The sequence below is a fragment of the Mchenga conophoros genome, linkage group LG23 (genome assembly GCF_057382185.1).
Source record: "Mchenga conophoros isolate Kocher_MC1m ecotype Shallow Benthic linkage group LG23, M_conophoros_male_GT1.1, whole genome shotgun sequence".
NCBI classification, from domain to species: Eukaryota; Metazoa; Chordata; class Actinopteri; order Cichliformes; family Cichlidae; genus Mchenga; species Mchenga conophoros.
Genome location: NC_140547.1, coordinates 11,548,516 through 11,574,687, shown reverse-complemented (window position 1 = coordinate 11,574,687; position 26,172 = coordinate 11,548,516). Strand labels below are relative to the sequence as shown.

The 26,172-nt window shown below is 42.9% G+C and overlaps 2 protein-coding genes across 4 annotated transcripts in view; both read right to left on the bottom strand.

Moving 5' to 3' along the window:
- The window catches only part of notch2 (notch receptor 2), a 40,532-nt gene extending 29,064 nt beyond the window's left edge, over nucleotides 1-11,468 (bottom strand). Inside the window, exons 1-2 of one of the 2 annotated variants that reach the window (XM_085263624.1) lie at nucleotides 10,850-11,468; nucleotides 490-571 (exon numbers count right to left, since the gene is read on the bottom strand). In XM_085263624.1, the coding sequence (XP_085119750.1) occupies nucleotides 490-571; nucleotides 10,850-10,922 (155 nt within the window). In that variant the 5' untranslated portion in view covers nucleotides 10,923-11,468. The remainder of the gene's footprint in view (nucleotides 1-489; nucleotides 572-10,849) is intronic. The other variant, XM_085263625.1, reaches the window with a different exon arrangement.
- Nucleotides 11,469-20,252: 8,784 nt separating this feature from the next.
- Nucleotides 20,253-24,786, bottom strand: sec22bb (SEC22 homolog B, vesicle trafficking protein b). 2 transcript variants are annotated; one of them, XM_085265261.1, is made up of 5 exons: nucleotides 24,581-24,786; nucleotides 22,921-23,030; nucleotides 22,624-22,784; nucleotides 21,448-21,594; nucleotides 20,253-21,317 (listed from the first exon to the last, which is right to left on the bottom strand). In XM_085265261.1, exons 1-5 carry the CDS (start codon nucleotides 24,653-24,655, stop codon nucleotides 21,163-21,165), a joined length of 648 nt encoding a protein of 215 aa, XP_085121387.1. In that variant the 5' UTR covers nucleotides 24,656-24,786; the 3' UTR covers nucleotides 20,253-21,162. The 2 variants fall into 2 exon arrangements, with proteins under 2 accessions (XP_085121387.1, XP_085121388.1); XM_085265262.1 differs by lacking the exon at nucleotides 24,581-24,786 and adding an exon at nucleotides 23,339-23,371.
- Nucleotides 24,787-26,172: the final 1,386 nt, after the last annotated feature.

Sequence of the window (26,172 nt, the reverse complement as noted above, 5' to 3'; positions counted from 1 at the left end):
GCTTCAGTTTAATTTTTTTGTCCTCGTTATTCTCCTGTAATAAAAATGTTACCAACCTTGACATCCCACTCAAATAAAAAAAAACAAAAAAACAAAAAGGTGCGCAGTAAAATGTGTTGGCAGAGCCTGGAGCGATCAATTCTACAGAAACACAAGAGAGAGTAACAAAACCCCTGAAATGTCCCAGAAATAAAATCTTGGAGGTGGAAATGTGTGTGTTGGTATTGTTCCCAGTACTTTGTCAGACAGAGCGGTCTTTTATTCCCCCAGTCGTGTCTGAGCAAAACCTCATGGTCCCATGAATAGGCTGGGGTTGATCTAAAACCCACTTTTTTCCTGCCTTTGCTTTCACATCCAACAGTCTCCCCTTATGAGGCATGTCTACTGCTGTGCTCACGCTTTTTGTTGAATGTTGTTAAAGTGTGTGCAGCATGACTTAAACTAAAGGTGTAGCTATGTTTGGTTGCAGGCCCGGCCAGTAGATCTTACCTGCAGTACTCAGTGCCATTGCTGAATTTCAGGCATGTAGCGTTGTTTACACAAGGTGCCTTATCATCCACACACTGCAGGGCTGCAAGAGACAAGAGCAGAGTTTTAAGACCAGAAAGGCACTTCATATCCACAACACTTTCTAAATAAATGCCAATGCTAAGCCAGACCATCCACTTATAAACCAATCTGTGTTGTCATCTATCATGCATGTGCAACATCTTCATATTATAAGAGTAAAGAGCATCAAACAGTTTTCTCAGTGAAATGCGAACTTTTGTATAGGCTGAAAATAAATGTTCTAAAATCTTGCCAGGTAAAGGAGAAACATGTCTAATCCTCAGTTTCCCCCAAACCCCAGTCATATCCCCAGATATGGTACTGGTACTCTAGGTCAGTGGTCCCCAACCCCTGGGCCATGGATCGGTACCGGTCCGTGAGTCGTTTTGTTCCGGGCCGCGAGAGTTGAGGCCCGGGTGCGAAATTTATGGTTTTCACATTTTTTATCATTAACTCTGTTTCCCCTCAGTCTTTTCCTGTGTTGTAGTTGTGTGTCTTTTTTGAAAGAAATATTCACACGTTACCATAGCATCCAGAGAGCATTAAGGGGCAGAAAGGAGGATGTTACTCTCAATGTTGTTGGCGCATTTCAGGAGGACGTGGTGAATAAGGGTACACAATTTCACAGTGAATTCGCAATTATTATTATATTTACAAAATACCACAGTTTTTGTCTTGGTCGTATCATTTTATTTTGTTGTATTTATCTGCGACACCTTAAAGGCCGGTCCGTGAAAATATTGCCTGACATTAAACCGGGGCACAAAAAAAGGTTGGGGACCGCCGCTCCAGGCAGCATATGCACTCATAACTCTCCTCTGAGTCATTGATGAGAGAGTCAGAAATACTTTGTATGTGAGGGGATGGGGGAGACCGAGGAATAACCGGTTTGCAAAACAATGTGACTGTGGTTTTTTTGGACCATGGGAGGCAATTCTTCCAATTAAATGAAGCAAGGATCAACATAGAGGTTCCATTCAAAGAATTCAAATTGAGTAATTTCACAGTGAAAACATTAAAGTGTTATCCTGCTTATGTTATCATTTTGTTTGAGAAGGCTGGCACGGCTGCTGCTGTGAAATCACTTTTGTACCTTGGCCTAACATTAAACCTTTATACAAACATAATGTAACTGTAACATTAGCATACTACTCAGTAAGCATCCTAACATTTCAGTTTTTATCTTGACAACACAATATAATGTTACCATTCTAAATAAATGACCTACCACCATGGCAGCGTTTTGGGTTTTTTTTGTTTATTTTTTTGTTTGTTTATTTTTTTAATGACTTAATGTCTCTCTCTTTTTTTGAGGAAGGAATCACTCAAAAACATGACTGGGCGTTGGCAGGACTCACTGAGGTCGTCCCAGCGCCACCTCTTACCATAACCACCCACGTCTAATGGTTGAGGCAAACCCACTCCGTCGACGAATGTCCACTCCCCTTCTATGGGGGTATTTTTAAGGAGCTGACCCAGATGTACTCTAAAAGTGTCAAGAGTTTTCCATTAATACCATAACTATCACAACTTTGAGAAAAAACAAGTTAACAATTAGCTGTACTGCTATAACTCTGTCAAATGTGTTGGTACAATGATTGGATTGCTGTACATAATTTCATCCATGACTTCCTGTTTATGACTGTGTCTAAATACAGAAATAAATAAATGACGTGACAGCGAAAAATATTTTCGTACACATCAAAGAAGTAGCATTGTTAAATGACTCAAATGTTCCTCAAAGGTGGGGAGCCCCAGCTTCGCTCGCACTCTTTGAAATTCAAAAGTGAGTATTTAAAACTCGTTCAGGTTTCTCCCCATTAAATGGTAACACCACCACAGATGCACACTCTCCCCTGTGAGGGAAACCCTCCAAGCAGAACTGCAATTTTTTTCCTTCCTGCCCTGCTACAGAGACATAAGGCGGGGGGCTTGCAACTCATCTCTCCAGCTATGCGGAGGCAGTCTGAAATCAGGCAGTGGTCACAGGCACACAAAAATGAGCGTTGATGAAGACAACAAAGACCATCTCTCTTCACACTAGTGAGACACTCATAACCAGACACATCAGCCATTGTGCAGCCTTCGAGCCGCCAAAGACACATGGCTGAGGAGGTCTTCATGCACACCACGGCAGCCCATCATGCCAGACAGAAGTGTGGTGTTCTCTGCCTTTATTTGCAAATGTGATATGCTAGCTAAATCAAGGAGGTCATTGTTTAGCATCTGTAATTAATTAAGCAGAACTGTCATAAATTATTAGAAGCACTTGTATAAATGTTTCTTAGCACTTTGCTTCATTTATAGTCTCACATGTTTGGTGGTTATACGATGCATCCCCACTCTGCAGAACAGAGCTCTTTTTACAAAACTGAGGGTAGGTCAGCTGATTTAGAAGAAACGCCAACAATGTCTTCACAAAACAGTCATTGCATTACAGGAAGTGCGCTCAGCAGTGGTGTTATTTCCTGAGTCTAGATTAATCACAGTGTCACTCAAGTTAAAAAGCCACGAGGGCAATAATGACAGCTAATCCTGTTTACTATGATTATTTTATTGATAAATTTGCACACAGCTTATTTGAAAAGTGTTGTGCATTCACTGTCTGGTCCAGGAGACTTATGCTTCAGAGTGAGGCTGATGGACATAGCACATTAGACACGGGGATATCGTACATAAACCACAGTGAAATTTATAATCCCAGCAGGCATGCACACACACATGCTACCCACGATATGCACACTTGCACAGGCATCCACTGCACTTCAGTATGAGTTGATATCAGACTGCTGTTGCTGTATGACAGACCACAGACTATATCGTGCTATTTTGGGACCACTTCTGTTGACACACAGCGTCTGCGCTTGCCCTGGTTAAAAATCATGCATACATATTAACACAATGAAAATAATCCACACTTATGTGGTTAAGACATGTTAAGTCATGTTTTATCTGCTTTTATAGAAATGATTACAAAGATTTCCACTTTGCTAACACCGGATACTAGTCCTCTAGCAGATAGCTTTACTGTGTTTTGCTGGTTAGTTCTTTAGTTGAGTGAATAGAGGATGATGAGCTGAGAAGACGGGTGTATGAAGGCAGATGGAATGAAAGAATGGAAGTATGAGAGCAAAGACCGGAAAACTGTGCTCTCATCCCCCGACTGGTTTGACGAGCTTCCCATACAAGCTGTCGTAATGCCAGATGCAATGATCTTACCAGATTTGGGACAGCCTGCCTCTTATTACGCCATTTTAAAAAGCGCGCACACACACACACACACACACACACACACAGCTGAATTACCCACTACACAGGTTACCAATTCCCGGACGGGAAGGTTGGAAAACAGTTTAGCAATCTGTTTTTCCAAAATAAAAACAATTGGTTCACACACATTCATATGACTGATGAGTGTATTGTAATCCAGACTGGTAACATTGTATCCCTTCCACCTAGTCGTTCTCACACTTTACTATCAATGATCCATGGACAGGAACATTTCCCAGGAATGAGAGCCTTGATAAGACTCGATCGACAAAGTCAACAGTGAAACTACCACCAGATGTGGTGAGCTGTGAAGGAACACACAAGTTACCTGACTGAATGCTCGTGATTATTTGGATCCTTGGAACAAAAGCCCTTGTTCATTTTCTCACTTGCTGCTACCTTATCTTCAAACTGTGTGATTTTGTGTGTGTGTGTGTGTGTGTGTGTGTGTGTGTGTGTGTGTGTGTGTGTGTGTGTGAGTGTTTAAAGAAGACGGCAAAGCATGAGTGAGTACAAAAGCAGATTTATAGACTGTGCAGTGTGATAAGACTGAAACAGAGCTGTGAGTGATCCCTGGTGATGGAAGCTGACTCTGTAAACAGCTACTTGTGCCCTTTCACGGGGTAGATAAAAGCCAGGTTTGTGGATTTTAGAGGCTTTTATCAACCATGAAAGGAGCTCATCCATAATTGAACCAGCTGTGATTATAGTGGTAAACAGGATGTAAAAAACCCCATTTCACAATTACCTGATGTCATGATGTAATATAACTCTGTCAGCTGTCAGGTTTTTTTAAAGTTGGCCCTGTACCAGTAAATCTGTGTGCTGCTATGTTCTAAAATAAGAAAACTCTTGCCTTTAAAACTGCACTTTTAGAGTTTTCAATGTACTTAGGGTGCTGAGAAAAGGCAAGCTCATCATTGCTGACACAGTCGTCTTTTAGTATTATTGTCACCTTCAGATGACACTAATTAGTCTGTTAGAAGCCTTTTTCAGGCACTGGCAGCATTCTGTCACGGTGACACCAGTCACGATGGTGAAGAGTCAGACATAAACACAACAGTGGCCAAGGGAGCAGTGATACAATCGGCGCTTATTACAGTGGCAGCAATCACCAGCATTGGTGACTCTGGCTTGACTCTGGTGGAAGTGTCACAAACTTTTTGAACATGAGAATGCCACTACGAGCTGTGGTCACACAATGTGTAACACAGCCTCCAAGAGAGAAATCTCACTTCTGGATTTGGAAATAGTGAAAATGCTTGAAACACAGAACAATGTCTCAAATATATTAGAAAAGTAGAAATGTAAGATAATAATATATTAATATACAGATATTAATGCCATCAGGACATTCTCCAAAACAACTGCTTTTGGATATTTTTTTTTAAGTGAGCTGAGCAACTCCCACAGCAGATAGTCGCAGTCGAAATCAAAATGCCCGTCTATTACTGTGACAGCATGTAGTTCAGGGGTGAAAGTGACACTCGCACTGGTGTGATGTGCGGTTGATACACTCTCCCCATATCACACCACACACTATGTGGCAACCTAACAGAGGAGCTTTGTAGACACACTGCTGCTGATAAGGAAAAGACAGAAAAGTAAGACAGACTGTACAAGCAGGACACTGAGCAATCACAATCAACCTTTATGCTCTGCACAGCTTATACCACACGTCTAAAACATGTTAAACAAGACATTTCTCAGTGGTTATGTCCAGCAGGCTGTCGAGTTCAGAATGCACTTGTGGAAATTCTCAAACCGATGTGTTCTTTTAAGCTTCCTATATTTTCATGTGAAAGCCCTAAAAGCTAAAAATGTTGAGACTTAAATGTAATAAAAATCTATGTAAAGAAAAGCCTGAAACCACAGTCCAAGTGGAGTCTGGCTAGTGGTGCTCACTTTATAAGTCACCATAAAAGGTCCCTAAAGAGCTCGTACGAGAAGAAGGAAGAAAAAGAAGACGAATAGGTAGTGAGACAGAGGGAGGGAGACGAGACGAGACGGAGTTTGAGCTAATAGCTGTGGATTGATATGGGGAAGTAATTATGAAACTGCAGACAAAGACACCACACGAACGAGTGTCCCAGAGTATGGGCAAATACCCATACAGCCGAGGGCAGGAAGTTGTTCGCGCTGAGTGAGGAAGTAACCCCATTTCCTGGAATTGCTGTACAAGCCTCCATATCCAGCAGGCCAAGCAGTTGTCATGGTAACGTGCAATAAAATACCCTTAGCTCAGCATGTGCGGTGGGAGACAAAGCACAAACTAAACACTGTTACCCTTAGGGAAGCTTTACTGGCCCACACAAACAGTGGCGATAGCGAGCACACAGACCAAGCACGGCCTTCAAGGCTCAAGTCTTCCAGGTCCCCTTTAGACTGAGGGTGGTGTCATACAGGAAGACACAGTAACATGCTTAACTGGGATGTCTGGAGCTGATCTTTAGTATTTTATCAGGAGAGATTAAACGCAAGGCTATCTGTAATAAACTACTGAGGACTACATCCAGAGCATTGTTTAATGCAACTCTGACCACACCAGCTGTCCCAAAACTTTCACTGCAGTCTGTTAAATCACTGAAAAGATTTCATGAACCCATTCATTAGAAACGCATGGGTGAACCACCGACTAGCACAAAGCATTTAAAGTAGTCATTTGCTTTAATTGATGAAAATTAGGTTAAGATGGAGGACAAAAATCCTGACTGAGGTCAAGATATAGGGGGAAAAAATGATTCAGTAATTATCCCACTGACCAACCAACTGCCTCGCTGCTTTTTACTGCCTGGAAAAGTTGGACGAGCCTCAACTGAGCATACGGAGCAGGGCCGAGGTGTTTTTGTACAGCTGGACAGCAGGATACAGTGCTGGATCGCTTTCTCAGCGTGTGTGTGTGTGTTTTGAAGGGAAAAGAGAAAGAAAGAAACAAGGAGAGTAATCCAGACAAGACAAATTTAGGGACTTTCCCTCGATCGTTCAGAATCTAATGGAAAACAATCTGACCTTGCTTCCCTACTTCTACCACTGTGTGCAAACTTAAAATATACATTTACTATATGATTAGTTATTTTAAAGCTCATCTTTAAATGAAAAAATTTGCATTTTGTTTAATTAGGTATTTTTCTAAAAATACGCTGCTTACTATGTGATTCCAGCAACCGGTTGAGAGAGTGCATAGTGAGCAGACTGATTTCTGAAGGTTTGAAAGCAAATGTTTCCCATACTTAAATCGCTCATCTGTTTGAGACATCCTTCGTTACTTTTGGTTTCCTGATGTACCAGATGTTTTCAATATGTGATGGGTCTGGACTACAGAGTAAAGCTCCTGGAAAACTCGAAGGATGTGATTTGGCACCGTCTCGCTGAAACACGCAAAGCTTTTCCTGAAAATAGATGCAGGCTGTGCGGTGAACCTGTACATCAATCAGCATTAATGGTGCCTTCACTAACGCACAAGTTACCCGTGCCATGTGTAGTAATGTGGTAAAGATGCTGGCTCTGTTTAATTAGTTATGAGCAGTTCTGCTGGTGCTGTTCCTTATGTCAGTTTTTTTTTTTTAAACTGTAGTGCATGTTTAGCTCAGACCGTGACCTAAACACTCCATTGGTGTTCAATAACTCGAGGTGAATTTTGGTTAACGCCGTCTCCCATTTCAGAAGTAAAACTGTTTTGTTTTTTTCATGTAATTAGTGCATAGGTGTAAAGATAACAGTTACCTGCGGTTGATGACTCGCTACAGCACTGCTAGACTATCAATCGTGCTGGTGGAGAATTCACAAACTGAACACTGGAAGCAATCACAGTAACAAGTTTCTGATTAACTGAATATTAAACACAGGACTGAAACTAATACTGTGGCCCGTTACGGCAAAGCATTTCTTTCTGAGCTTTTCCGTGTAGTTTCCGTCTGCCTCCGGTCTGATGTGCACCACTTGGTTCATTACTCCATGCGCCCTGCCTGCCTGTCTCCAGGATTACGGGGCCACATTGGCCAAGGAATGCAGGCCGCAATAATTCCCTGTTAATTTGCTAACCTGCTCAACAGTGCAGACACAACGCTTTGTAATCCCCTCGACTTTCAGAGCCACAAACTCTGCCTGCTATAGTAATGGTGCATGTGGTTCACGTAGGGCGTGCACAAAGCTTCATTCTGGTTTTTGCCTGAAGTGTATTTAATGTGCGTGGATCAAAGTCACTCAGACAAAACTGGTTTAGTAGGAATTGGTGGTTTGAGCAGTGCGCAGAACAATGGTGTCAAGCCCATTACTAGGACTTTCATCTTGACTGCTAACCAACTTCAAGACCATAACCACACCAAGTCTATAGATTTACATCTATTCTTTGGAAAGATAACTAGAGAGAGAGGCCACATTCACTGCATTCGTGCATGTAAATGCAAAACCAAATATATGCGGAAGACAGTGCCCTCAGAAGTTCCCACCGACATGTGTGTGGTTATCCAATTTTTTTTTACTACTACATTAAACAAATAACGTGGCGGCAAAACACACGAGGAAGAGCTGTGTAGCTACATGACTAACTTAACTGTATGCAATCTGAAATATGACCACAATAAAGCGATAGCAAATTTAGCTTACTGAGACTGTGTGAGAAAGTTGGATTGTGTCACCGACAGGATGCTTCAATTCACTTTATTAGTAACACGACTACAGTGAGTAGGTAGGGCAGGAGATTAGCAAATAATGAAAAGCTGTGGGCTGGTCAATAAACATCTTTGTCTTCCCTGCACTGGGCACAGGCTGCTGCAGATAAATCATATTTCACACCAGGCGGCAGCTTGGGTCAGATGCAAGTAAACCGCGGGTGGTACAATCGCTGCTCTTTGTCAGCGTGTATGTACAATACAATACAAACGCACACGCAAATAGATACGCACACGCATAGTAGCAGTCTGCCGTTTGCACTGGGCAAGCATTTGCAACCATCCACATGCCCGCAGCACAGGGGCAACACTGTGTCGTGTGCCACAACAACGGCACCTACGCTTCCTCGAGAATGAGAACTCTCTGGCCCCGACCGAGAATAAGGTCAAACCTTTGCGCCTTTCCCCAGACTGAGCTGTGATTCGTGCTCTCCCGCTTCTCATTAAAAGCTCTCAACCCACAAACGTTTGGCAGGCTTTCATTGTGAATTAACTAACCTGAAACCACCTTCGTGCTATCGAGACGATCAAAATCTTTTAACGTGTCATCCTGTCACATGAATAGCTGACTTACACGCATCAAAGGATGCGGCAAAGACAGCATCCAGACATTATGCAGCTTCATTACCAGCAAGAAACGAGATAAAAAACTAGGACGATTGACTGTGGTGCAAACAGCGTGTGAGAGAGAGGGAGGGAGAAACAGAGAGGGAGGGAGGAATGTCAAACACCAACAACATTCCTGTGCTTCTCCTTGCACTGCCTGCAGCACTTTTACATTGTCTGTCTTCCTTTTGTGTAACTTCACTGTTCACAAGTCACCTATAATCCATAAAAAACCGTGAGAGAGAAGAGCAGTGTTGGAGCTCTGGGCTGAAAGGTTAGAAAAACATGTGGGACAGAAATCAATTCCCCCGCCTTTGTACTCTCTTTATGTAAAGGATGTAAAAAGAGTACAAAGGCCAGCAGGTTATTTTGTATTTTCATGGCTCTCGGAGCCACCACTGAAACTAACTAAGCAAAGAAAGAAAAAGAAAAAAGAACACACACATCACAGTAAAAGCCCAGAAACAATCTCCAGTAATCACAAAACTTCATTCATTAAAAAAAGAAACACCAAAGGTCAAGGATCAGGGTCATCTATAGATGCAAAACATAACCACAGAAGAGCTCAGAATGAAGGTAAACCCATCTAACCCCAGCCACATCCCTGTGATGTTCACCAATGAGCTGCATCTTATCTTAACCAGACGATGCAGCTGTGTTTACATACACAAATCATTGTCAACAAACCTTATTTCAGTTATATTTAAAGCATTACTGTTTTCTAAAACAACAGTAAAATACATTTAAATATAACCTGAAAAAAACTGGGCGATGCCAATACTGTTATGTTGTTGTTACCTGGGTATCACTTTGACCAAACCAGCAGGTAATAAGTTCGGTAACTGCGTTTCAACCAAAATGGCATCACTGTCTGTTTTTGTGGTAGACCTCCAGCCAGAGTCATTTTGCTGCTTTAAGCCAAATAAAGAGAGACTTTAACTGCTTTTAAAGATAAGCGAGTGGCCAAAAAACAAGACGAATTTACTGGTTAGGAAAAACTGAATAAAAGACAGGTGTAGGGGATGCTGATATTACCATTTATACTGAAAAATGTACATCGATGTATTTTGCACGTACATTCCTGGGAACTTCATTAACATTTTCAGTTCTTACACACAACCGCACTGTACACTCACATGACATTTAACCCCCAAATGCTGAAAAGCGTATTACCGTCAGTGTGTGCTGACACAACTCTGTTAATTGAGCAGTCTAAACAAGATAAAGTGTCCATTTTGAATTCTTTCTCCAGCGCTCGGTGCTCAACATCTGGGCAGCGGTGCGACACAGCCGTGCGTTAGGCCGTAGTACCCGCATTAACTAAACCATAACGCCCTGAATTAGGCACAGGGGAAGAAGTTGGTCCACATGGAGGTGTGAAGCCGTTCTCTTTATTTTAAATCTAACGAATACAAAGTCAGCGACCATGAGCACAGGAGAGTCCACTCAAAGTAAAAGGTACCCAGCGTGTGTCTCAGAAGGCCACGAAGGAGCCCAGAAAACCCCCACCAAGTCACCTCAAACTTCGATTAAAACCTCTTCCATAGCTTACCTCCGATCTAAAGCTAGCCAAAGGAAAACTTTATTTTTGTTTGTTTATTTTTTTAAAGAGTTAACAGGTTAAAACTGACCTCACCTAACTAGCTAGTGTAAAGAGATGCTAAGTGTGTCCGCAGATGCAGAGGCAACGAAACGTGATGGCAAGCGGCCGGTGACTAAAACACACCACGGTTTCGCCACAGCGCCAAACTTACCTAAAGAGACCTGGATGAAGCAGAAGACAAAGGCCAGCGACTTCCCCGGGGAGAACACGGGTATCTGCTCCATTTTCTCTGTAAAATCCACATAAGGTCGCCAGCCCGAAGCTGAGCTGTCTCCCCGGAGGTTCGTCGCTTCTCAGAAAGTTTGGCAGGAGATGGCTCAGGCGGGAAAAAGCAGACTTTCGAGATCAGCCGCGGACTCTGAACATGTCACGTTTTTTCCCCTGTACGTGTTTAACGACCTGTCTCATTAAAACCGTTTAAAACTCACATAAAGTTAAAGTTCTGTTGTCGCACACGGCAGCGACTCGCTCCTCCACCTCTCTGCGCTTACTCGAGGCACGACCGCAGAAGAAGCGCACCACGTATCCTTCCGCCGGACGCCGCGAGGGTCTATCGCGGAGCTTTAAAAAGACACTAAAATACGTTGAAAACACGGGGCTTAAATCCAAATTTAGCTTCCTTATACCACAGGGAGAAAAACAGTGTCGCTTGATATTTGTTTTATCTCGGGAACGAGACGGGAGGAGGGTTTAGATGTTTTTCGCTCTCAGCGTCGCCGCGGCGGAGGAATTTTTTTTCTCATTTTTCTACTTCTCTCGAAGTCTGCTGTGACTCAAAATTAACCCGTTCAATGATTTCTTCTCTTTTCTTTCTCCTCCCCGGGTGCTGCACGTTTTTTCCAGGTACGTCTGTGAACGCCCACACTTAAGCAGCGCTCTTCGTTACCGTTGCGGTTCTGCCCGGGCTTAGCACCTCCGCGCTTTTCAGGTGTTTTTGGGGAACAGAAATGTCGACTTAAAAGGTAAAACATCGAAGACTGAATGTGGATCAACAGTGGCTTCTAGTGAGCTCCAAAAACACTTTTTGTTGCACGCCACCCTCCCTCATTTTAATAATGTGTGTCATAACATTTGAGGTGACTTTTAAAAAGAAATATACGAGCTTGTTTAAAATGATTTTAATTTTACAGCTCATTTAAAATCAATATCATTGGACAGAAAGAGCTGCATAAGAAGCTACAAGTTTTACAGGTACACAGATAGCCAGGCGCCTACATGTTTACCTACCACAAGGAAAACATTTGAAAGCCAATAAATGCTTTGGGGATTTCAAACTGTTGCTTTGTTTTTCTTGGAAGCTTCATCACTCCTCCGTGCTCAGACAGGCCCATCACACTTGCTTTATAACCTGTTAGTGATCACAGAAATCCCAGACTCATTATCCCCTATCAGGAGGAATGATCCAGGTGTAAATCACAGGCTCATCACAATAACAAAGCAGTGTCTCATCCCAATGATTTGTTTGTCTTTACACCCCATTAGAGAAATATTGCCAAGCCTCCTGCTGCCACCAGCGGCCCTTTGTCCTCTATTCAACTCTGCTGAAAGGCCTGGAACCAGAGGAGAGCAAATTGATCTCCTCAGGGGTCCGTACTGACAATGCCTTTGTTGCTGCGGCCAATGTCAAGCTCTTGCTCTCCATGCGTGGTTGGCTGTCAGGTGTTGGCACGACAACACGCCGTTTGGTCAGAAGCTGTTTTTATTGACAAACCCCGTCTCACGTTTGCTGGTTCTTCTGCATTCACATTTCTTTCATTATGTCACTAAAGGCCATTAGTGAAATCCAGAATTTCTTATAAATATCATATGTCACATTAAAGCTAGCAGTGATATAAATCACATGAAAGGTTCACTTTGTCTGCAGCTCTGTTGTCCTAATGACGTCACCCCAGATGTGGGCTTCTGTAATTTAGGAAGGATGGAGTGAGAAAGGGTGGGGCTGTGCCTCATAAGCAGAAAACACTGATTGGTTCCTCCTTGCCATTACTCTGAGAAAAGAATGCGTTAACACACAAGTTTGGCATGATTTCAGAGAAAGCAGTAAAAAGCGAAAGAAAGCTTAGCCACCCTGATGTTTTAAACCACATTTTCTGAAACTAATCAGCAGCTCCAGCCTCAGGTCGCTTGTTTATCAAGAGTTTACCAGGCAACAAAAGACTGTAGTTACTTTGCCAGCGCTTCAGCTTTCATGCAGCACATTTCGGACCAACTTTGTGAGTATTAGTCTTTTGAATTTTAACTACCCTTGGCCTGGCTCAGAGCCACGAGGCCCTGCCACATTGGTGAGAGACACTTTCATCAGTGTTTGGGCTCTTCACGCCGATTTGAAACTCATCCGTCAAGGGTGACTCCAGCTGTCGGCTTGTAAAGCTGTGCTGCAAACAGGGGACAGATAGTCATGACTGATTATTCCAGGGACAGCCTGTGCGTGATCTTGTCCACTCCCCTTAACCATAAACATGCCATCTTTCCCGAGCGTGACAGCCATGTGAAACCAAATCGGTGCCTGTTATTCAAGAAGAGTGTTACACTGCCTTTATGTTTGATGGTGGCAGATAGTATGAAGTGTGTATATGATGCCTTTCTATAATTAGTAGAGGCAGGCATCGATACGCTTTTCATTACTCGGCTGTGGCAGCTGATTTGCTTGCATCAACAGTTGTGCATAGCTGAAGTGGTTCCTGCATGTCAGTTCTGGATGCTTCTATATGCTTCATACTTACTGTGTAATTACATTATTGAGAACAGCACTCTTAAACCTCAGTGCAGTCTGTAAGCTCCGCTGAGAGTGTTGACAAGCTGGCATTTTGTGCAGGCTTTGATGAGATGAGCCTGAACGTAGGTATGAAGCTCTCGTGACCTCTGTGCCTTTGTTAAGACACATGCACATTTGCACAGGAAGCATCATTTATCTAATGTCATCTTCACAGTATAAGCAGATCTAGTGGACAAGAAGCTGAGGGGGTATATTTAAGGTTGATTATCACCTGACTGACCCACTTTGACTGCCATAAAAGAGACAGCCTGCAGACAGCTTTACGTGTGTGACATGCGTGCCTCCAGACGATAAAAGACCTGTGGATATATTGTCTTAAAGGTTACAATGAAATCGTCAGCCATGAGAGCGATCCTTCAGATTTCAGATCTCCTTGATGGAGATTGGCCACTCGTCGGGTCAACAAGATAAGACTCCACATGGTATCTTATTTACAGAGAGATATAAATCTGTTAGAAGGGTTTCAAAATATTTAAACATTGTAAATAATTTTACTGTGTGAACTTGAGGTTATATGATCGAAATGTCAACAAAGAGGCAGATAATGCCCACGTAAGTCGAAAAGGGTCTCAGATCAGCATGGAATCAGTGTAATCATTTACTTGGTGAGACATGGGATTGCCTAGAGAAAGTAAACATACCAGTGGAAGTTGTTTTTGTTTTTTTACTGGCTTCATTTTGTTGTAAAATTTTAAGATGGGGACATCTTGACAAGCTCAACATACTAAGTGTAATTTCACAAACACTCGTAATCACTCAAAACCGATTTATTCTGACTAAACCACTCATCAAGATAAAGCTGAGGCTTCATATTTTTTCTCATTGAGCTGATGAATCAGTTAGTGAGCACACGCAGCTTAGCTGTTAGCAGTCTTCAGCTTTGGTTTCGAAGAACAAGTTATACTAGTGCAGCGTTTGGCAGTGGCTGACCTGCTATTCTGTGATCAGCTCTGTGTGAGAAACTAAGATAGTGTGTATGATCAAATGTGTGCGTCACAGCGTTCCACGGCGGTCAAAGGTGGAGAGTCAGAGAGTGCGAAGTCACGATGTGGCCGAGCGTGATGTGGGCAGAAACTTCAGTTTCCGACGAGAGGAAGAGGGTGAGGAAACAGGTGATGAAGGAAAGGTGTGAGGAGGAAGGATGCATGCACGCGTATGAGAACACATCTTGTAAGTTGACCTGGGGCTCTGGCAGGATCAGGTGGACGGGAATGTGCTGTTGCGTGTGGATGGGATCCTCCCGTGAGCGTCCTAGCTCACCCCACACTAGCAGGCTATTTATATTGCACTGTGGGAAAATAACAGCCCCAGCAGTGTCATCTGGGCCCTGCAAGGTTTATATTGCCTGCCCAGAAGTACACGTATATAGCACCATTCTTCCCAACTCCCCAAGTCACAAAGAGCGGAGACAAACTGGCATATTAGCTCTATATGTAAGCATTATTGAGTTGATTTAACTCAACTCACGAAGGACAGTTTTTCTGTTTCTTTAATGCAGCGAAACAAGTTCACAAAGACGAGGGTTTGCAATGCATTTGAGAAATACTAGTAGGACACATATTTAGAGCACTTTGATAGGATTTTAAATACATCCCCGGACACACCGCACATGCACATGAATTCTCACTTGTGGAAAGCAAACAGCCCTCAGTCTTCTAAAACGGGGCTTCTGGGATGAATATAGTTTTACTGTCAGCTGCAGACAGTAAGAGTTAAACAAAAGCAGGCAATCACGGAGCAACTGCAAGGATCTAACACCTTAGCCACAAAGAAGCACAGATTGGAATAATATTTGAAACGTTAGTATTTGTGTAGGTTGGTGTTAATTTTGACGCCTCCTACAGTTTGCACTTCAGAAAGGCGACGGATGGAAGTACAACTGAAACGAATGTAATCTGCTGTGGAAAAAATATAAAAATGCTGTGTGACACTGCATTAAGCTCACGCTGAAGCACTGGGATTGAACCAAAATAATGATATCACCATATCACTTTTATGTAACATAACTGTCAGAAACAAACCAAAAATAAAAGTTAAAGTTTGGACCTCTGCAACCAAGACTCTGTAACAACTGCACCCGTTATGCTGCTGATGATATGTTGATCTGAGAGAGGTCTCAGGGAGGGCAAACTGAGTCCGAGCAACTCCCACCCAAGGTCGCCTAATGCATTAACACGTAGCACACAGGGACACGCAGACACACACAGTAATGTCAGAAGGAACACATAGACACACAGGCACCTAAATCTCAAACCTCATCCGTCATGTCCCGGTCATCCAGGCCCAGGGGTGCGTGTGAGTCAAACTAATCTAACATCCAACTAACGGGCTGAAGTAACCAACTCATACTCTGCGACAGCATATGTTCACAAGAAACATGGGTTTTGTTTGTAGGGCATTTTCTCCACTCTGAGTGTACAAAATATGCACAGACCATATTATTTTTGAGTTGAAGTGGCATGCTGAAAGTTATAGTGAGTGCAAAACTGAGTGTGTGTGGAATATCTTCCAGTGTTCTGTGCATCATAAAGTCACAAGCCACTAAAAAGCAGGCTTTCTCACAGTCACAGCTCAGGACTGCATGCATGCGACAATAATATCCGAGAGATGAATGAGAGTCAAGAAGGGACTGAGATACCTGTGTACCTCACAGCACATCATCATAAATCATTTTTAATCGCTACAATAATTAATTGACATTAAATTTAACATGGCTGAGCTTCCTCTTTTTTAACCCCCCACTCCCGTCTTTGTTTAAGCCGCATTTTTATAAACCTAAAAGGCAGTTTTAACACTCAGGATAAATATTTTATGCTCTCAAAAGAGAATTTACGACTCATTTACAGGTTTGCTCTTTTTCTAAATGGACGTGGAGTATTATCGTTGGGAAGATGTGAGAGCTCGTCATTGGTCTACAATAAGGTGGTAAAGCATACACGGAGTGGAGAGTGGGCCCAGCAGGTCCACGCTGACCCCCTGTGAGAAGTTCCCGGTTCCCAGGACCCGGTGTGTACGTTTGTAGGGCAATAACTCATCAGGCCCCTTTACTTCCTCTTTCGGCCCTCTGCGTTTTATGACCCGCTCCTCTGCTGTACAGCTGCTCTCTCTGCAGCTTCCCTCTGGTCTGATTGGTTAAGACGGGAGTGTGAGGCAAGAGGATGATGGGGAAGAGACTGGGATGAGGTGGGAAGTTTGATGGAATATGTTTTATATTATGGCCTTTAGAGGTGACTAGCAGGCACGTTATGAGAGTGAATTCTGCTTTCACTTCATTACAAACTATTACTATTTGATTGACTGGAGAAATCAGATTTCCCAGTTCTTTTTAATTGTGAAGGACGAGCCTTTCTGTGTACTCTGAATGTACTGACTATATCTGAACAAATGTTCAACAGATCTCAGAGAAATTCTGTGCATGTATTTATAATAAATAATGAAGGCTGTAGCGTCACAGTAACATTTCATAATATAGCCTGTGACTAAGTGCTGAGAGGTGGGACACACCGTGACAGGTCATCAGCCTGGCGTTGGGCTAAAACAGAGACACAGACGACCGTTCACACTCACTATGGGGAATTTAGAATCACCAGTTGATCTAACCCCACTGATTGATTCTGGAATCTTCCCATCCTCCTGTTAGTGATCCTCCATCTATATGGAAGATAACAACCTTCTGAACAAATTAGTAGGTGGAGAAGGCCCCTACTGGCCCATATCTATGGGGCCGATTTCTGTCAACAAATGCCCGTTGTATGGACGGATAACATCTGAAGTGGGATCACTGAATGTGTTTGGATTGTGGAAGGAAGCTGCACAAACTTCTTCAAGCTCGGGACTCCCTCGCTGTGAGGCAGGAGTGCTAAGCACTGCGCTACCATGTGTAATTACAATGTAAATACGGTACTTAAAAGTAGGCAGGCTAGAATAAGGGAGTAACAAGTCAGGTTTTTACAAGAAATAATTATACTGGAAGTAAATGTAGGCAGTGGAATGTAATTTAAAGTAACATGTAAATAATGCTACATGGTGCAGAACCAGTTTTAAGATAAAATGAATGCATTTTGTGTTAAACCTTTGGTCAAAACAACCAACCAAGTAGATGGAAAACAGGAAGGAAACAATGATCATGAAATGACTATATACCTGTGCAAGAACTGGGTCACTGAAAGCAGAATGATGTCTGGATCCAGATTAGTTTTTGATGTTTCTTCAATAACATCAAGAAAACGTATCCTGTTTTTTCCCCCTATTTTCATAGGATATGTATTTCTGATGACATGACATAAAAATGTCAGAGTTTTTCCCCCTATTTTGCAATTTGTAAAGGAACCAAAAAACAAAAACAAAACAAAACAAAACAAAACAAAACAAAACAAAAAAAAGATCCAAATCAATTGAGAAGTTATTCACTCAAAGCTGGGCTCAGCATCACTGCTAGTTATAGTTTTGTGTTACTCTGCTAATAACCAGCCAAACTAAACACAAAATATTTCCTTGGCAGAGATAGCGATCAGGTGTTTGCATCAGGTAAAATGATTAGGTTACTCTGTTAGAAACATGACTGAAACTTTGGCTGTCTCATTTTTCATACGCTACAATCTCTTTCATTCTGCACAACCCTTGAACAAACTAACTAAAGTTAAAGGTCACATTTCTTTAATGCCCTGTTTCTTTAAGATCACTAAAGTCTCGGGAGAAATCGAGAGTGGGTGGACGGTGTCTTAGTTCTATTTGTGTCTTTGACAGGAAATTTAATCAAGATAGGGCAATATGAGTCGACAAGAGAGCACAGAACTGATAAAAAAAAAGTCAGATCAGTTGAAAGAACTGATCTTTCAGCATGTCTCAGTTGTGTGTGTGTGTGCGTGTGTGTGGTAAAGTCAGACTATGTGTGTTCTGTACATGTGCCATTTTCCTGACCTCTGATCACACAAAGTATTTTAATCCAATCAGCTTCGTTTTCACATGACTGTCACACACTCACTGCTGCTATGGTAACCTGGAGAGGAAGGAGAGAAAGATAGAGCAATGGAGTGAAAGAAGAGAAGCTATTCTCTCTCTAAAAACTGTGAAAGGGACGCACCTGCAGAATAACACACACACCGTGTTTCGTAGTTCACCTGTCTGATGCTCGCCTTTAGGTGCATTTAAATAATAATTTATTAATTTTTAAAAAAAAGTCTTAATTCTGAAGAAAAAGAGTGAACGCAGAGGAAGCGAGAACGCATTTATGTTAACGTGGTGACAGAGTATCGGTGGCCAGCAAGACATTTCAGTTAGTGTAAGTGTGTGATGGGAATCCAGATGCAGTGCAAAAACCACGGCTGCATCGCTGCTCTGGCTTCTGGTGTGTTTTCGTGCTTGTTTTTTTTTTTTTTTTTTTTTTGGCAAGTTTGGCACATCTCAACTTTTAGATAAACTTTAATGTTCGATTATGCATTAAACACTGAATGTAGCTTGGGATTTCTGGCAGAGAAGATATGGTGACAATCACGAATAAACAGGACACGATGAAAACTGACAGGGCTGCAAAACCAACAGTCAGAGCAGCGTAGAGAAGCACTGAGACAAAAGGGCTGTGATCGTTAATAAAGAAAAAGGGAAGAGATACAAAACAAGCATCTTCAAGCAGTTTTAGTGGAACATGATTGCTAACAAAGATAAGTTAATGGCAACTGAGGCCAAACTCACAAATACCCACTTCCCTTGAGAGGTGAAAAGGTTAGTCTGTGCCCTGTGGTTTGTGTTTGGCACGCTACTCTGCTGCTTCTCTTTTTTCTCTTTCTGACATTTCCTGTTTTACCTCAAGCTCAAGATTCTGACTAATGCTCTGCTTACGCTGCTATACGTTGTTGCATTTTCAGGTCCGTGCAAGCATAGCTGTCGAGTTTTTTTCTTTTTCTTTCTTTTTTTCCACCCCAAAGGCGTAACCTGTATTTTCCCCTCAGTTTTGACAGTAACCCATGATTTAGAGCTCGACTAACAGGGGGACACCAGTCGCTGAAGTTTATTTCAGGACTGAACTCGGAACTGCATCAGCGAGCACAGCGCTCCACCTGCTGGCCATGGGTGGTATCGCCAGTCTTTGCTGGTGGTTGCAAACAGCTAAAAACTTTTGTAGGTGTGGAAATTTAAGGTTCTCCAATTGATAAAGAAAGAGAACGTTTGTCACATGCTTCATATACAGCAATGTCCAGTATCTAACCTTCAAAGTCACTTGATCGCCTTTCTTTCCCATTCTGATGCTCATTTTGAACTTCAGCAGGTCACCTTGAACACATCTACATGCCTAAATTCAGAGTTGCTGCCATGTGATTGGCTGATCAGACAGGTGTGCCTTATAAAGTGGCAGTCATGAGTACACAAACCACATGATCAAATCTCACGCCACTGTTGACTCCATGCATGCTGCTTTACCATGATGACGACGAGCTCAGCTCAGTGTTCTGACAGACCGAGCGCCTGAGTGTAAAAGACTTTATTCATAGAGAGAAGACAGAACAGGAAAAGAGGCGGGTTCCTTTCCAGCTGAGAGCGAACAGCGGCGACTCTCAGCTTTAAATGAAGTCTACAAATTTTACAAAACAAAAGGAGCCTGCTGAACTTCAAATGTCTCTGAACGCCTGCTTGCAGTCGTGGTGGCGTCACGCGGCTGAGGGTTACCAGACTGTACAACAATTATTGGGATTAAATGTAATATTCCTCATCACCTGAAGTTACTCAGTATTTGAGATAGAGATTAATATATACCATATAATATTCAGAATCAAGACGCGCACACATGGAGCTTTCATTTATTGGAAATATTACAATTTTAAAGCCACTCTTAAAAAAAAAGGCAGTTCTAAGGGCTAAAGCTGAATATAATAAAGGCCACTTTTACATGACATGAAGACTTCCTCATCATTGGACCTACTCCTTATTTAACCATGCAAACATTAATAATAAGCTTTTAAATATTAACCTTCAGTGATCCACCGAGCACAGTTTGTATTTTACTCAATAATTATTGTACAGTCACTGATTGGCTCACCATCATCCCACACGTCTTGGCTAATTAAATCAGGTCAAACAGCGTCTGCAGGCTTCCACACAGTATTTAAAAAAAACAAACAAAAAAAACAGCTGACTTGGATATCTTTTCCTATTACGTTGCCGGGGTGATTTAACATCCTAAAAATATTAATGCTATGTCTTTGAAATCTCTTAGACTAATGGATATGCTGTGCATCACTGCCATGATTATTTTATTAAAGGAAGCGCAGGAAAAAATGAAATTAGGTGGACAATCAGCCGCTCCTGTTACAGCACAACACAGCTTTGAAAACTCACAAAACTTTTCAATTTTTTTTGCACACACACACACACACACACACACACACACACACACACACACACACACACTCCCACATTCGCACATCATCTGAAATCCCCGGCTACTACGAGAGCATTGTTGTGTAATTGTTATTAATAAAACTATGTACTATGACATCATTTATATTCAGAGCACACATCCATGGACAGGCGAGGACAAAATGGGCGGTGGCATGTTTGTAAAGTCTTATTAAGAGCAGGAATCCTGTGTTTTTAGTCGAAGTTGACAGCTTTTCTTAGTGTCTGCAGACTCTAAGCAGCCCATTTTCCCACTTCGGCACCTCCTCCTCCTTCTTCTTCTTCCCTTTCCTCTCTTAGAGCCACCAGAAGCGTACGTAGACAATGAGCATGATGAAAAAGACACCTCCAGCTGCCAGCTTGGCATAGGTGGAGCGGGTATTCAGATACTTGGCGTCGCTTCTGTACTTTTTCGACAGGCTGGACAAGTTGCTGGCCTTGGAGTCGAGTGCTGTGAGGAGGAGAAAGCAGAGGGAGAAAAAAGTAAAGGGGGGTTGGGAAGGAGCAGGATAAGCACAAGCGCGCAGAGAAAACTCCCATCACGGCTCCGTTTGACCCGAACACAGATGACAGACACTCACCGGAAAGCGCCTCTCCTCTCTGCAGCACCTCCTCGATGTTCGCCACCATGATCCTCTGTACGTCCTGCAGTTCTGTGTTGATGCTGCCCAGATTCCTCCTCGCTCGGCTGTCGATGTACGACTTCTTGGTTTTTTGAATGTAGGTGTCTGAAGAGAGAGACAGCCCACAGTTATTTCAAGCTCTGTGTGTTCAGTTACTTCACAGCCCTGCCTGTGACAAACACGCTGACTGCCAGGATCCACTTTCCCCGGAGGACTAAAGTGGATTTTTATTGAATTTCATAGAAAACACATTTCCCAGCTTTGAATGAGAGCAGAGAGACTGCTGATGCTGACCTATTAAACAGATCTAGTCGCACAAGAGCCGATCCTTTTCTTCCCTTTTAGTCCTCTGATAAATTCCTGTTATCAGTATTTTTCCATTTAAATTTAAGTGATTCAGAAATGTTTCACACACAGACTCCTTATTAAAAACCCAGAGTTTTGTAAACACTTTTTTTGCTGCTCATATTTTGGATACTTTGTGGCGACCGACTTGTTTTTAGAGCCACAAACACATCAAGCGGCTCTTAAGAGGAGTCGCAGTTTCTGGCACCTCAGTGTATTCAGCCTGGAGGTTTCTGTGTGGTTTCACAATGATTTACACCCTGAGTTCATCTGCAGGGAGGAAATAAAAAAATCAGCCCCTAGCACCACAACTTCACTGAACATATAAAATATTAATAGTCACCAGCAGCAGAAGCACATAAGCATGTGTCAGCATCTTAGAAATAATCAGAGAACTCTCTGTTAGTCTGAAACTGCTTGGATGATTGGTTTTCAGGTTTCTGCTGCCTGCTCTGCTCAGTATGCAGCGTTGCATACTTACATGTAACCATCACAGCTAAGTGCCAAAACCCCCTAACCTAAACCTCGTTCTAAGTTTAGCCCTAAAACCAAGTCTCAATCCTCAAACCTGCCTCTGAAGGGGTACAGACGAAGGTGAGACTTTAAGTTCCACATAATCCGATCACTTTGATGGCTCTCACAAAGATAGCTGGACATGTTTTTATCGGATTTTTCTTATTTGTTGTTTGTGGCTTTATGACGAGCAGTCATAAGAGCACAGATCGAGTGTTTCCTGCACAGGTTTAACATGTAACCCGGTTTATACTACTACTACATGTCTTTTCTTACCAAACTCAATGAAGGAGTAAGGCCGGGATACTGTGGGGACCTTCTTTCCGTGCTGCTCATGAAACTCTGCCTGGAGGTCTTCTAGGTAAGCAAAGGCTAGCTTCTTGGGAAAGCTGGCTTCACAAAGCACCAGGTAGCACACTCCCTTCTCTATACAATAGCTGAAAAAAAGCAACATAAAAATGTACTTTGAGTGGAGCATGAGGAAATGCACTGAAAACATCTATCCGTGTGTGCTTAATTCCTCGCAAACCACGAAGAGACGATTATTTTGAGACAGTTTGGATTCTCACTCACTGAAACGCCATCGAACCGGCCTCTAAAGTGCAGCGTGTGGGGCTCTGCTCATTGAGTTTCCTGAAGAGCTGCTTAGCTTGACTCTGATACTGCTGAAGGTCCCGGCCCAGCTAAAGAGATGAAAAGCATAAGTGGTTTAAAAAAACTAAAAAAAACAAGTACTGATATCGAGCACAGAGAACACAGAAATTAATCAAAATCTGACTCGTATGCAGCAGAATTAGAAGCAAATGTGATTATTTTACCACCAAAAGAAATGAAGGCAACGTAGATTTGAGCACGTTATGTATCTGAGGGTTTTACAGACATACTCAGACAGCGGCGGGACGTTAAACGATGACACTAATTTACAGATAGATAATGTGGTTGTTTGAGAAACACATGTGATGCTGAGGCACAGAGCGGAGACGCAACAAACCTTTTCACTTCCCTTCATGAAAGCAAACAAGAGAAGGAGGAAAAGATGTTAGAGTCAAGGCGAGCACAAGCATAAAGGTTTTAAAAGCAACAACTCATGTTACAAATGGCATCCATTTGAACATTTCAAGAAGTCCACCAACGTCATCAGGCATATTTCATCTACAGGTAATAATAAAATGTGGGGAGTGGATTCTACTTCACTGGAGTCACTTAGTGTTAACCAGTGTAATAATGAATGATAGGTATAAAGTGAGTCAGTCACTTACTAACTGACAAATAACCACGTCAGTTTCCAGCCTCCCCACCACCCTGAGCTAGATGGGCATATTAGCAAATAGATGAATGGATGGATGCTCGATCTTTCAGCCATACATCAGTACCAGCCTGGTGACGGTCTTATATTGTAAGACCCTACAATAATAGAGAGAAACCCCAGTAATCAGATGACCCACTATGACCAAGCGCTCGGCGACAGTGGGAAGGAAAAACTCCCTTTTAACAGGAAGAAATCTCCCACTGAACCGAGCTCAGGGAGGGAGACAGGACAGAAACACGCTGTGGAAGAGAGCCAGAGATTAATAATAATAACTAAAGATTAAATGCAGAGGGGTGTATAAAAACATAGTGAGTGAACTAAGAAGCACCAAGTGCATCATGGGAATCCCCCAGCAGCCTACACCTATTGTAACTAAGTGAGGATTCAGGGTCACCTGTTCCAGCCCTAACTATATGCTTTATCTTGAATCCAGGAGAGGGGCCTGAAAGCTGAAAAGCCTGCCTCCCATTCTACTTTTAAATACTCTAGAAACCAAACGTAACCCCCCAATGCGAGATCGAAGTGCACTAATGGGGTGATATGGTGCTGAGAGGTCAAAGTTTCATATCTCAGTCCTGAACTTATGCGATGCTGTAATGACGTGAAATAAAAAGCTGTGGCAGAAGCGGTCTGATGACTCAGTCGCTTCAGGCAGGTAAATAACGAGGTGGACAGGTGGACAGGCCTACAGCAGGACAGGCCTACAGCAGGACACCTATCAGCAAATCAAACGGCTCAATTAACTTTCACACGCCAAACCAGAAAGTCATGGTGGGGGTGGTGCCGGTGCCCCCTCAAACGACCCACATCTGGATGAAAACAAGCGCTCTAAAGGCGGACGTGACAGCTGGCAGCGGGTTAACGTTGGCTAGCGTGTCACTATAACATTAGTGCAGGATACAAGCATTCACTAATAATCCTCACCTGCTCGTCCTCCTGCATGGAGGCGGCCAGCGGCAGGCCGTCAGCCAGCCGAGCGATCATCGTCAGCAGCACCATCTCTGCGAAAAGCTCCGCTGCTCAGCACACACTGCAGGCTCCTCGAAGCTCCGTTTGACAGGCTGAAAACTGACAACACCGCAGCACTGACGCTGAGCTGGCCGGAAACGCTATAGCTTTGTGTCACAGCTAAATCCCGCCGCGGAACCAGGCGGACAGACACAAAGGTTCCGCGTCGCCGTCCCTGATACGAAACTTATTAATTTCAGGTATTTGTTAGAATATAATTACGACAATCTTATATGCGTTACATTAGATTTTGTTAAGTTCAAATTAAAATTTGCTGCTTTATCTTGTTTTTCTTCTTTTGGCTGCTTCCGCCACAGCGTGTGGTCTGCTTTCATCTCCTCCGTCACTACATCCATGAACCTCCTCGGAGGTCTTCCTTGTTTCCTCCTACCTGGCATGTAGCTCGCCATCACCAGTGTGTGAATGTGTGTGTGAATGGGTGGATGACTGGATATGTAAAGCGCTTTGGGGTCCTTAGGGACTAGTAAAGCGCTATATAAATACAGGCCATTTACCATTTCACTCCTCCTCCCCTGCACATCCCCAACCCATCTCTAACTCATCTTCCATCACTATGTCTGCTCCCTGCACCCTCACCTATCTCCTTCACATTTACACACGCGTATTCTGTCTTACTTCAACCAGTGTTCATTCCTCTTCTCACCAGGGTATACTTCCACCTCTCCAGTCTCACCTCCACCTGCCCCCTACTCTCACTGCAGATCTCAATGTTGTCTGGAAACATCATAGTCCACACAGATTTCTGCCTCATAAAGAATGACATTTCATGAATAACAGTGGTGAGGTGTATGGTAGGAGTGACAGATGGGGTTAAGGTGGGGGTAGGATTATATATGGGATCTGCTTTGAGCTTCTTCTTGTATGCAGTGGCGATGAACAGGCTGACAGATGAGGTCAGGAGGAATCTCTGTGGACTCTGATGTTTGCAGATGACACTGTGATCTGTAGTGAGAGTAAGGAGCAGTTGGAGGAGAGCCGGGAGAGGTGGAGGTTTGCCATAGAGAGAGGAAGAAGAACCGAGAAGTAAGACAGAATACATGTGCGCGAAAGAGAGGGATGGTGGAAAAATGGGTATGCAAGGAACCGAGGTAATGAAGGTGGATGAGTTTAAATACTGTACAAGACAGGCGAAGCAGAGAGTGCAGGCAGGGTGGAGATGAGTGTCGGGGGTGATTTGTGACAGAAGGAGAGCAGCAAGAATGAAAGGGAAGGTTTCCGAGATGGTAGTGAGAACTGCTGTAATGTTTGGTTTGGTTTTAAATATCGTAGCTGTTGGTGGATGTCAGCTTGGCAGTTCTGTTCTTGTAAAAAATGAACATTTGTATTATAAAGCACTAATGCTCTTATAATGAGTATTAATCCAAGCAGTTTCCATGTGCCTTGGCTCGATACAAATGATTATTGGACAGAATGATGTCACATTTGCTCCGCTTGTATTTTACAACATTGACTCGGTGGACCTGACCTGTAGGTGCAGGTTTAGATAG